This window comes from Salvelinus alpinus, chromosome 1, assembly GCF_045679555.1.
Source record: "Salvelinus alpinus chromosome 1, SLU_Salpinus.1, whole genome shotgun sequence".
Classification (NCBI taxonomy): Eukaryota; Metazoa; Chordata; class Actinopteri; order Salmoniformes; family Salmonidae; genus Salvelinus; species Salvelinus alpinus.
The window spans coordinates 27,120,076-27,132,589 of record NC_092086.1 but is presented as its reverse complement, the minus strand read 5'-3'; the positions used below and the strand labels follow the sequence as shown (position 1 = coordinate 27,132,589).

General features: G+C 45.2%; 1 protein-coding gene across 1 annotated transcript; it reads left to right on the top strand.

The window, feature by feature from the left end:
- The first annotated feature begins 1,339 nt into the window (after nucleotides 1-1,339).
- Nucleotides 1,340-7,788, top strand: proza (protein Z, vitamin K-dependent plasma glycoprotein a). Its single transcript, XM_071395047.1, has 9 exons — nucleotides 1,340-1,514; nucleotides 2,360-2,542; nucleotides 4,129-4,298; nucleotides 4,556-4,580; nucleotides 4,764-4,877; nucleotides 5,161-5,295; nucleotides 5,520-5,635; nucleotides 5,868-5,985; nucleotides 6,127-7,788. The coding sequence occupies exons 2-9, from the start codon at nucleotides 2,452-2,454 to the stop codon at nucleotides 6,660-6,662; spliced, it is 1,305 nt and encodes a 434-aa protein (XP_071251148.1). The 5' UTR covers nucleotides 1,340-1,514; nucleotides 2,360-2,451; the 3' UTR covers nucleotides 6,663-7,788.
- Nucleotides 7,789-12,514: the final 4,726 nt, after the last annotated feature.

Genomic DNA, 12,514 nt, shown 5'->3' with positions numbered 1-12,514 from the left:
ATGTTGAAAGCTAAACATTGTCAACCATATACACTCCTGTTCAAAAGTGGGGGTCACTTAGAAATGTCCTTGTTTTTGAAAGAAAGCAAATTTTTTGTCCATTAAAATAACATCAAATTGATCAGAAATTCAGTGTAGACATTGTTAATGTTGTAAATTACTATTGTAGCTGGAAACGGCAGATGTTTTATCAGCAACCATCACTCCTGCGTTCCAATGGCACATTGTGTTAGCTAATCCAAGTTCATCATTTTGTGCTGATTAAAGAAGGAATTAAACTGGCCTTCTTTAGACTAGTTAAGTATCTGGAGCATCAGCATTTGTGGGTTCGATTACAGACTCAAAATGGCCAGAAACATTTACATTTACATTTAAGTCATTTAGCAGACGCTCTTATCCAGAGCGACTTACAAGTTGGTGCATTCACCTTATGATGTCCAGTGGAACAACCACTTTACAATAGTGCATCTAACTCTAAAGCACTTTCTTCTGAAACTCGTCAGTCTATTCTTGTTCTGAGACATGAAGGCTATTCCATGCGAGAAATTGTCAAGAAACTGAAGATCTCGTACAACGCTGTGTGCTACTCCCTTCACAGAACAGCTCAAACTGGCTCTAACCAGAATAGAAAGAGGAGTGGGAGGCCCCGGTGCACAACTGAGCAAGAGGACAAGTACATTAGTGTGTCTAGTTTGAGAAACAGACGCTTCACAAGTCCTCAACTGGCAGCTTCATTAAATAGTACCCGCAAAACACCAGTCTCAACATCAACAGTGAAGAAGCCTACATAGAACCATAGGATAATATTAACGATGTGTATAAACACTGGATGACTGACAGGGGGCGCTGTTTTGAAGTGACTACGAATCCATTTGAGTATTTCTCCTCCAGTGTAAAATTAGTATTTCTCCTCCAGTGTAAAAAAAAAATAAGATTTTGGAATGCATTTATTAACGTTTACATTCATTTTTGCCATGTATATTCTACTACAGACACCTTAATGCATACTTTTACATTATATTATGTGAACTAAACATACAAATAAAGTAATTTTTTTAGAGAGTAATAATGTTACTGTCCCAACTAGAAAAAAAAATAGGAATGCATGTAATTTTGTCCTTGAAGCATTGGAGAAGTGCATATTGGAGTACCAATATGGCAGCGGCATCAAACCTCTCAATGGCCAGTACATACAGTAGCATCAACAATCCATGGTCGGGTTACAGTAGAACGGGTTACAGTAGAACGGACCAATACAGTATATAGTAGCCTACATACAGTATTTGTATTAATGGTTTGAATAAAGTATCCAAGACCGCCCTCACGTGGTTGATTACACACGTCGCAGTGGCCTGAAAAAGCAACATTGGAGTGTGATGCTGTCAACCTCTATTGCGATCTCAGAGCCGAGGATCCACACGGTGAACTGCGTGTCGGGACCAGAGAGAGAACCAACCGAACAGGCATCTGTCATCCTTCTCATTCCGCCAAAGCCCCGGTTGAAGTCCGATGCGGTAGGTTACCGTGCATTTTTTACCGTTCTAATCATCATGCGTTTTGCCGCGCCCTGAATAGCGGTCCATCTCTCCAATAATGGGATACGCGTTCCGATTTAGGTAGCATAATATAGCGTGGATGCATGATAGGCCTCTATATTTTTAAGTGTCGTTTAAGATCCATACATTCGTATGTTTTTAGCAGTTTGTGGTAGCCCAAGCTTTTCCAGCATCATGTCAGATTAGTCTGGTCGTGTCATATGTTGTTTTATAGCCGACAGCAGCATCATCCACGACATCAACCAGTTCATATTCATGTTGGACTAAATATAAACACACAGGCCTGTTTTGTTTTGTTTGTTCTGTTACAGTCAATCTATTAAACTAACTATGTGATTAGGCTTAATACCAATGAATGTAGTTTGTTTTTGGGTGTTTGATGTTATCCCTCTTTGTTGTTTATGATTGTAAATGGATGAAACAACAATAAACTGGGTATAGTACCACACGATGGCAGCATTGTAACCAAGTCCAGGGGTTCTTTAGGAAATGCGTTGTCACTGTTCTGATGGGATCATTTGATGTCTTAACTCTATTAAACAAACAGGTTGTTGATTTTGAGGTATTTTTACATAGAGAGAGAGGAAGCTGCAAGACTGAAGTTTAAGATTTTAATGATGATCCCAAGATCCAAAAGCTTTTAACAACAATTAGTCTTCATCCTCTTGTTTTGTAGGTTACTCTGACCCTGCACGTAACATGACCCGGTCTCTTTGAAGCTCATCCTGACAGAAAGTTATGTCATCTGTGATGTCTATGTCAGAATGTGGGAATCTCTGAACTCTGGTCCTTGTTGTTTTTAGGTGTGAACTTTGAACTCTGCTGAGGTGAGCTGACAGGATTAGACAGACATACAGCCAGACAGACTCAGACAGACTGTCCTCTAGCTGCCACCATGGGCTCCCTAGCCACCACTGCCACCCTGCTTTCCTTACTGCTACTGGGAGCTGTGACGGCCAGACTGGACACTAAAAACACCAAGACAGGTAAGGGACCAGGGACACGATGCTGCTGGCTGATGGCCCTGAGCAACACATTTGATATTTTAGTCATTTAGCAGATGCTCTTATCCAGAGTGACTTACAGGAATAATTACAGTAGGGTTATGTACCTTGCTCTAGGGCACTTTCACCTAGTTGGCTCGGGGATTCAAACCAGCGACCTTTCGGTTTCTGGCCCAACTCACTTAACCATTAGGCTTCCTGCCGCCCACAACAAAAGGGCACAGAGGGACTTTCCTTGGATGGTTATTTTCCCTGGATGGCCAATCCAGCCAGTAATGAAAATAGATTATTTAGAGGGCTCACTGGGTTCCAAAGCACTTAACATTGAAAGGAGGAACTCACATCCACTAGACAGGGCACCAGGACAGGGAAGGGGCCTGTTTATCCAGTAGACGGGACACCAAGACAGGGAAGGGGCCTGTTTATCCACTAGACAGGGCACCAGGACAGGGAAGGGACCTGTTTATCCACTAGACAGGACACCAAGACAGGGAAGGGGCCTGTTTATCCACTAGACAGGACACTAAGACAGGGAAGGGGCCTGTTTATCCAGTAGACAGGACACCAGGACAGGGAAAGGGCCTGTTTATCCACTAGACAGAACACCAAGACAGGGAAGGGGCCTGTTTATCCACTAGACAGGACACTAAGACAGAGAAGGGGCCTGTTTATCCACTAGACAGGACACCAGGACAGGGAAGGGGTCTGTTTATCCACTAGACAGGACACCAGGACAGAGAAGGGGCCTGTTTATCCACTAGACAGGACACCAGGACAGAGAAGGGGCCTGTTTATCCACTAGACAGAACACCAAGACAGGGATGTGGCCTGTTTATCCAGTAGACAGGACACCAGGACATGGTAAGGGGCCTGTTTATCCAGTAGACAGGACACAAGGACAGGAAAGGGGCCTGTTTATCCACTAGACAGGACACAAGGACAGGGATGTGGCCTGTTTATCCAGTAGACAGGACACCAGGACATGGTAAGGGGCCTGTTTATCCACTAGACAGGACACTAAGACAGGGAAGGGGCCTGTTTATCCACTAGACAGGACACAAGGACAGGGATGTGGCCTGTTTATCCAGTAGACAGGACACCAGGACATGGTAAGGGGCCTGTTTATCCAGTAGACAGGACACCAGGACATGGTAAGGGGCCTGTTTATCCAGTAGACAGGACACCAGGACATGGGAAGGGGCAGGATGACATTAGACAAGGAGAGTTTGTCATGGAGTCATTAGCCTACATTCTTAATGGAATCTGAGACCCTTTTTTGGGAGTGGGGATCCGTAGAGTCAAAGGTACTGTGTGAAGAGTGTTTAGGTCTATTGGTGTAGTTCTGTGCTTTTTTGGCACTGGGTTTAAGCCTTAGTTAATTAGTAACAAAGATTGTTACTATTGTACTCTACTACATAGAGTCGACAGATTTAGGCCGAGAATCTGTATTAAACTATTTTCAAAGTGGAATCAGGTTATATGAAAAATAGACTATCCATTGAGATAAAAAAAGTTTTTTTTGTGAATGAGTGTCGAAAGTACAACGACTAACCCCCCCCCCCCCCCAGTGTTCCTGGATAAGCAGGAGGCCAGTGAAGTGATCACCCTGTCCCGCCAGAAGAGGGCCAACGTGGGCAACGAGGAGAGCCTGCTCCCTGCCAACCTGGAGAGGGAGTGTCTGGAGGAGGTCTGCAACTACGAGGAGGCCAGAGAGATCTTCCAGGACTCCTACCGCACGGTGGGCCAATGCTCCCTCTTCCCACTAAGCAGATTTCTTTCCTCACACCTCCCTCTATTAGACTCCCTTCTTTCCTCACCTCCTTCAGCTCATCCTTCCTTTTCTCACCTCAGACGTCCTCTTTAACAACCTCCAAACCTTCCTCCTTTCCTTGTCTCTCTCCACTCATCTCCTTTTTTTAATCTCTCTTCTTGCTTCTGATGATTCTGTAGACATTTTGAATCAAACTGACAGTGGATTTTGTTTTGATGTTTCAGGATATCTTCTGGTCAGTCTACATAGGTAAGTGTAATGATTTTGACTGACGTTCTCTTGGAACATATCAGAGTACTTAGTCTTTTAGGTTACCACTCAGTTGAAATCCATGTGATTTGGTGTGACAGTTAAAATAGCTTCACCCAAGAACATGTGTGTTAGTGAATGTACCATTTGACAGGCTGTGTTGTTAACCCTGTGTGTGTACAGATGGGGACCAGTGTGCAGAGAAGCCGTGTAAGAATGGAGCCATGTGCTCAGACAGCGTGGGGGGATATGACTGTGTCTGCAAGTCAGGCTTCTTTGGAGTCCACTGCGAGACAGGTGAGAGACGTGAAGGACCCAACACCGAGTTGATGGGGAACTCATGTTGTAAAAAAAAACGTCAACAGTGAAGAAGCCTACATGTTTTTTAAATTAAGTTTCAAAATAACAAATTCAACAAATCCGTAATTATTTCAAATCTTTCTGTGGATCCACTAACTGTGCTGTCGAAATTTGAAATATGCCTAATCTTAATCCTCTCATCTCTCCCTCCTGTCTCTCCCCCTTTCTCTCTCCCCCTCTCTCTCCCCCTCTCTCTCCCCCTCTCTCTGTGTGATTGTAGATCAGACAGTGTGTATGTTGGATAAGACCAAGGGCTGCAGTCAGTTCTGTAAGCCAGGATACCAGTCCTATGAGTGTTCCTGTGCCCGTGGCTGGAAACTAGAGGAGAAGGAGAGGGTGAAGTGTATTCCTGCAGGTCAGTGACCATATACTACTATGCTACACTATACTATGCTATCCTATATGTTAAGCGATTCTGTACTGTACTATGCTATTCTAGCCTCATCCTGATCTCGCTAGCGGATAGTGAAACAGAATGTAAGCTTACTAGATCAGGATGGTTCGTACGAGGCTAATGCTATGCTATACTAGATACTAAACTATACTCAGTAATTCTCTCTCCCTCCATCCCTCTCTCAGTGACATTCCCCTGTGGGAAGGTGAACAGCCTGAGCCAGTGGACAAAGAGACAGTCAGCCAACATCGCCAGCAACTTTGAGGGACTAGCCTGCAACTCTGGAGAGTGTCCCTGGCAGGTAGGAAAACACACACCACTATGAGGTACACACACACACACACACAAATCAAACTAGGTACACACTGTCCACTGACAGGCGCTATTATGCTCTTCGATTCATTTTTCTCATGAAGTCAACCCCTCACTATCAAAGCTACAGCACATTAACCCAATATTCCCATAGTTGTGATAATGTATTTTGCTGTGTCATCTCTGCTGTATATTGTAACTGTTGTGTTGTCATTGTGCAGGCCATTCTGAAGAGTACAGAGTCTGTAGGGTTCTGTAGTGGTGTCATTCTGAAGGAGAACCTGGTTCTAACTACAGCCCAGTGTGCCCAGAAATACGTCAACTTCCAGGTGGCTGTTGGTGAGTGCTCATCATGGAGCATCATGTCCAGTGTGTGTGTGTGTGTGTGTGTGTGTGTGTGCGTGCGAGGGTATGTTTTTGATTTGCTTTACAGTATGTGTTCCTTCATTGATTTTGAGTACTTCGTCCCTCCCCTCCCAGGCAAGCGCCAAACCGCATCTGAAGATGGCGAACAAACACTCTATGTCCAAGTCGTCCACGTCCACCCCCGCTACGTACCCGGTCGCCCTGACAACGACCTGGCCGTCCTCGAGCTCCGCGAGCGCATCGTCTATAAGAAACACGTGGTCGCTGCCTGCCTGCCCGAACGCGACTTTGCAGAGGTCGTCCTGATGACTGGCGAGTATCCGGCCGTGGTCACTGGCTGGAAGGACCCCGTGGACGCCACGGAGGTCCAAGGCCCGCTCACTCTCAACCATCTGGCGTATGAGCGTCTGCCCCAGTGTGTGGAGAGGCACCCAGGGTTGGTCACCAACAAGATGGGCTGTACGACGGTGAGACCCAAGGGTGACTGCATCCTGGGGCCGGGGAGTCCCATCCTATCTCTCCACAGGGAGGTGTTCTATCTGACCGGGGTAGTCTCCAGACCAGCAGGGGCAGACTGTAGTCAGGGTTACATCTACCAGAAGGTGTCCCGTTTCCTGCTCTGGCTGCAGCCCCTCATGGACTCACGCTAAGGGGGCACTGAATCCCAAATCAACCCCTAGCCCCCACCCCCTATGCAGTAGGGTAGATCTGAGAGGATTGGAAAGATGTCCTTTAAGCTATATGGCGCCAATTCCCGTCTGGCCTATCTGAAGGCCAGATGGAGCTACCACCATATTGCTTATACCCGTCCAATCCTCTCAGATCTATGTAAGTGCTTCGTGGCTAGGGACTAGGAGTTTGGGATTCAGGGGTAGTGATCAGGGGGAGGGAGGGTATAGGGAAGAGAGTGAGAGGTTGAGTGGGTTAGGAGAATAATTGTGAGGGTTGATGGTATTGGACAACGGCTTAAATGGATAGGAATTAGGGAAGACAAGACAGGGAGAACGGAGGTGACACTGTCAAGGAAATAAATAAATGGAGGATATTGTAATATTGGATAGAGGTGGAAAGGGATAGGGGTCATGTGGGAGGAGAAGAGGAGGGAGGGAAGAAAGCTGAACAGGGAGCATGATGAAGGGAAAACACAACGTAAAGGGAGGGCCAGAGAAAAAGGGGGAAATTGAGATGCATTCTGTTTGTGTAACATACCTTACTCTTATCTTAGGTCTTTTTTCATTGGAAGGGTCTGGTTGTCCATATGACTGATGTCTTTTGCTTAAATGATCCGTTGTCGTTTAATTAAAAAATATATATAATTAGGCCTATAAGTTGAATTCCACCTATCGTATAGTATATGAGTTGGGGGTACTTGAGAAGACTCATGAGACCATAGGCTTACTGGTAAAATGTACATGCAGGGGTATTTCAGGGGTTCTCTAGGCAAAGTAAAATTCTGTTGATGGTACAGTTAGCGAAAAAGGTTGGGAACCATTGCCCTAATGAACACAACCCTCATCTGTGTAGTTCTCTGTTTATCCCACAAGGTGGCGGTCTTTTCATTCAAATACTATTGTATCATGTCCTACCAAATATAGTACCTGGCTGACTGCAGATAGACTAGGGGAACATTAAATAATGCAGCATGCGTGTTCTGTTGCTCTTGTCTTACTCTTAACTGATGTTCTTTTTTTTGGAGAGAAGGGTTGGTAATTGCACTGTATACCTTTTAATGTTAATCACTTTACTAAGAATGTATTAATAAAAGTTCACCTCTGATCTGGTGTCAGTTTAATTAATTTCTGAGGAATATGGGTCAATTGAAGAGAAGGAAGAACAGAAGAGAGGGAAGACTACAGGTAGACTCTCTGTTCTGCAGTGCATTAAGGAGCATCTGCGTCAAAGTAAATGTGTCACAATGACGACGAGTGAAGCCGTCTATGACTTTGTAATGCTGTCAAATGTAGCCTACTTTGATCTCCAGCACCTTCTCAAAGCTGTTATATGGATCAGAACCACTGCTTTTCCTGGTGGTGTAAATGACTTTCACTGGCATGCCGAGAGCAGGAAGCAGGAGACTCACACACAGATGTGGTGATCTTATCTGTAATAGCTGGCATTTGAGTCTAGAATGATCACTTCTACTCCCACTGCTACAGACACTACATCATTTCACTATTGTGTCCAATATCAAGCTACCATCACAGCCACATTCCCCCCTAGTGTTGTTTGGCAACATTTTCCCACAATCCATTGCAAAGACACTACTCTCCAACTTCTCCCAGCCTCCTTGGCGACCTCGGCCTGGTCCGGGACAGCTCCCAGCCTCCTGTGTAACCCAAGAAAGAGAGGCGGAGCAAGGGAAGAAAGACAAAGAAAAGAAAGGAGAGACGCCAAATTGCCAATAACAGAACCTTTCCTGACACTTTTGATCGGGCACTTGAAAAGGGAGTCGGAACACCCCTGCCAAAGCCTGGGGGCCCTCGCCGCTTTGGGGCCCTGGTTGCCATGGCATTCTCCTAGGAGATGTCTCCTGGCTCCAAAGTATGCCCCCAGCTCCTTTAGCCTCTCCAATAGAGATGCATTTGAGTGGAGCTCCTTCCTTCCTGTGCCTGGCCCCGTGTGCTGGCCCTGCCACATCCTTTCGCACCGCAGTCCTGAGACAAGCACACCAGTACTGCCCAGCCCTGCAGGGAAATGGGCAATATGTAGAAAACAACGAGGACACTTCAGGTGGATACACAGCAGTGTTGCCAGATTTAATTGACACTTTCACACAGAAACTGAGCAAAATTCCCACCAAATCTACTATAAGGCAGCGTTCACACAGGCAGCCCAATTATGATATTTTTTTCACTAATTGGTCTTTTGAACAATCATATTAGCTCTGAGAAAGATCTGATGTGAAAGAAATCTGATGTGATTGGTCAAAAGACCAATTAGTGGAAAAAATATCAGAATTGGGCTGTAAACACAGCCAAAGTAGTCAAATTGTAAGATGGAATATACCCCAATATGACAACTCTAATGTAGAGAATGAAACAAGGAGGTGGAGAGAGAGAGAGCGGTTTAGGAAGGGAATGAGACTCACTGGGTTTGATGAAAAGGTGAGAATGGAGGAACATGAGAGAGCCTGTTATTGATGTGACAGAGAGAAGTTAATATAAAGTACTCTCACTTTGAGCTGACAGAAAAAAAAATTGCAATGTGATAGAGACAGCTGGGGAATATAGTTTACAGTGATTACGCCCCAAATGGCACCCTATTCAGTGCACTATTTTTGACCAGGGTCTGTAAAAGTAGTGCACTGTAAAAGGAATAGGGTGTCATTTCAGGACAAAGCCAGTATCTACATAGCTGTACTCATCTTCAGAGAGAGAGAGAGAGTTTAGGGGGGATGTGTAGGTTGGTGGTCTATCCTGTCGGTGTACTTAACTATAAATCGGACTGCTGCCCTACAAAACTGTAATCCACTAGCTACCCCATAACCCCCTATACTAGCCACATGCTGTGACCTCTCCTGCTGAGGATATGATTGTGTGTGTGTGTGTGTGTGTGTGTGTGTGTGTGTGTGTGTGTGTGTGTGTGTGTGTGTGTGTGTGTGTGTGTGTGTGTGTGTGTGTGTGTGTGTGTGTGTGTGTTGGGGGGCTCGGGGTAACATCAAATGACCCTGTCTTTGTAAGGATTATCTGTCTGCAATATGTCTGAGCCTGTGTATGAGGTCATATGTCAGAGAGTGAAAGTGTGTGTGTGTGTGTGTGTGTGTGTGTGTGTGTGTGTGTGTGTGTGTGTGTGTGTGTGTGTGTGTGTGTGTGTGTGTGTGTGTGTGTGTGTGTGTGTGTGTGTGTGCGCACGCTATTGTGCATGTGTTATAATGGAAGGGCAGTAGTCTATGATGGCATATCTATGATTATACCATAATCCCCATCTGATATCACCTCTCTCTTTCTCTCCGTTCATGCTCCACCCACCCAGCCCCGACTTCTCACTCTTGGCCCAGAGATGATGCTCTCCACTGAGCTGGGTGGTGCAGGCTGAGCTTCAGACAGCGTCAGACTTCACTTGGCTAGGTAATGGTGCAGCAGTGTGGAGGTAACCCTGCTCCTCCAGGGGCCACTGCCTGGGTCTGAGGTTGGGTTGGGGGACAGTTTTTATTTCAAAACTGCAGAAGCAATAGCTGTTTGAAAACAGAAAATTTATAAATAAAATATTTTTTAAACTGCAGACGTAGATGAAGGCTTCTCCTTTACAGAAGAAGAAAGAGAGAGAACGAGAGAGAGAGAGAAAGAGACAGAGCAGTCGTTGATGTTGTTTATGCAGGCCTACTAGACTTTTACATTAGTCATAAATCAATCGGTTAGTCACACAGTCACACAAACCACAACACACACACACATGCCCAGATCTTCAGTATATAATGATTGATCACATTCAAGTCAAGTCTATAATTGATCCTACCCAACATGAAGCACGCAATCCAATCACTCAGGAGGATACATCAAAACAGTGTTACCTGTCCCTATCCAGGCCTCTGTTTGGATGACATTGAACAGTAAATCCTGAGTTGGCCTTTGTTCTGCTAACCTGTCCATAACCCACAAAGAGTTAATGGGTTAAGACCCCTTCAGCCCCATAGAGCAACCTGAGCAGTTAACAGATAACCTTCTTCAAGGCTCTGTGAAGGAAGATAGAATGTAATGGGGTCCATGTGGCTGCTTTTGAAGAGGGACAGATTAAGGTTGTATGTACTGTGTGTGTGTGTGTGTGTGTGTGTGTGTGTGTGTGTGTGTGTGTGTGTGTGTGTGTGTGTGTGTGTGTGTGTGTGTGTGTGTGTGTGTGTGTGTGTGTGTGTGTGTGTGTGTGTGTGTGTGTGTGTGTGTGTGTGTGTGTGTGTGTGTGTGCATGTATATACAGTGGGGAGAACAAGTATTTGAAACACTGCCGATTTTGCAGGTTTTCCTACTTACAAAGCATGTAGAGGTCTGTAATTTTTATCATAGGTACACTTCAACTGTGAGAGACTGAATCTAAAACAAAAATCCAGATAATCACATTGTATGATTTTTAAGTAATTAATTTGCATTTTATTGAATAACATATCGCATCAGAAAAGCAGAACTTAATATTTGGTACAGAAACCTTTGTTTGCAATTACAGAGATCATACGTTTCCTGTAGTTCTTGACCAGGTTTGCACACACTGCAGCAGGGATTTTGACCCGCTCCTCCATACAGACCTTCTCCAGATCCTTCAGGTTTCGGGGCTGTCGCTGGGCAATACGGACTTTCAGCTTCCTCGAAAGATTTTCTATTGGGTTCAGGTCTGGAGACTGGCTAGGTCACTCCAGGACCTTGAGATGCTTCTTACGGAGCCACTCCTTAGTTGCCCTGGCTGTGTGTTTCGGGTCGTTGTCATGCTGGAAGACGACCCATCTTCAATGCTCTTACTGAGGGAAGGAGGTTGTTGGCCAAGATCTCGCGATACATGGCCCCATCCATCCTCCCCTCAATACGGTGCAGTCATCCTGTCCCCTTTGCAGAAAAGCATCCCCAAAGAATGATGTTTCCACCTCCATGCTTCACGGTTGGGATGGTGTTCTTGGGGTTGACCTCATCCTTCTTCTTCCTCCAAACACGGCGAGTGGAGTTTAGACCAAAAAGCTCTATTTTTGTCTCATCAGACCACATGACCTTCTCCCATTCCTCCTCTGGATCATCCAGATGGTCATTGGCAAACTTCAGACGGGCCTGGACATGCGCTGGCTTGAGCAGGGGGACCTTGCGTGCGCTGCAGGATTTTAATCCATGACGGCGTAGTGTGTTACTAATGGTTTTCTTTGAGACTGTGGTCCCAGCTCTCTTCAGGTCATTGACCAGGTCCTGCCGTGTAGTTCTGGGCTGATCCCTCACCTTCCTCATGATCATTGATGCCCCACGAGGTGAGATCTTGCATGGAGCCCCAGACCGAGGGTGATTGGCCGTCATCTTGGACTTCTTCCATTTTATAATAATTGCGCCAACAGTTGTTGCCTTCTCACCAAGCTGCTTGCCTATTGTCCTGTAGCCCATCCCAGCCTTGTGCAGATCTACAATTTTAGCCCTGATGTCCTTACACAGCTCTCTGGTCTTGGCCATTGTGGAGAGGTTGGAGTCTGTTTGATTGAGTGTGTGGACAGGTGTCTTTTATACAGGTAACGAGTTCAAACAGGTGCAGTTAATACAGGTAATGAGTGGAGAACAGGAGGGCTTCTTAAAGAAAAACGAACAGGTCTGTGAGAGCCGGAATTCTTACTGGTTGGTAGGTGATCAAATACTTATGTCATGCAATAAAATGCAAATGAATTACTTAAAAATCATACAATGTGATTTTCTGGATTTTTACAGACCTCTACATGCTTTGTAAGTAGGAAAACCTGCAAAATCGGCAGTGTATCAAATACTTGTTCTCCCCACTGTATATATCATATATATATATATTATATATATATATATATATATATAAGGAC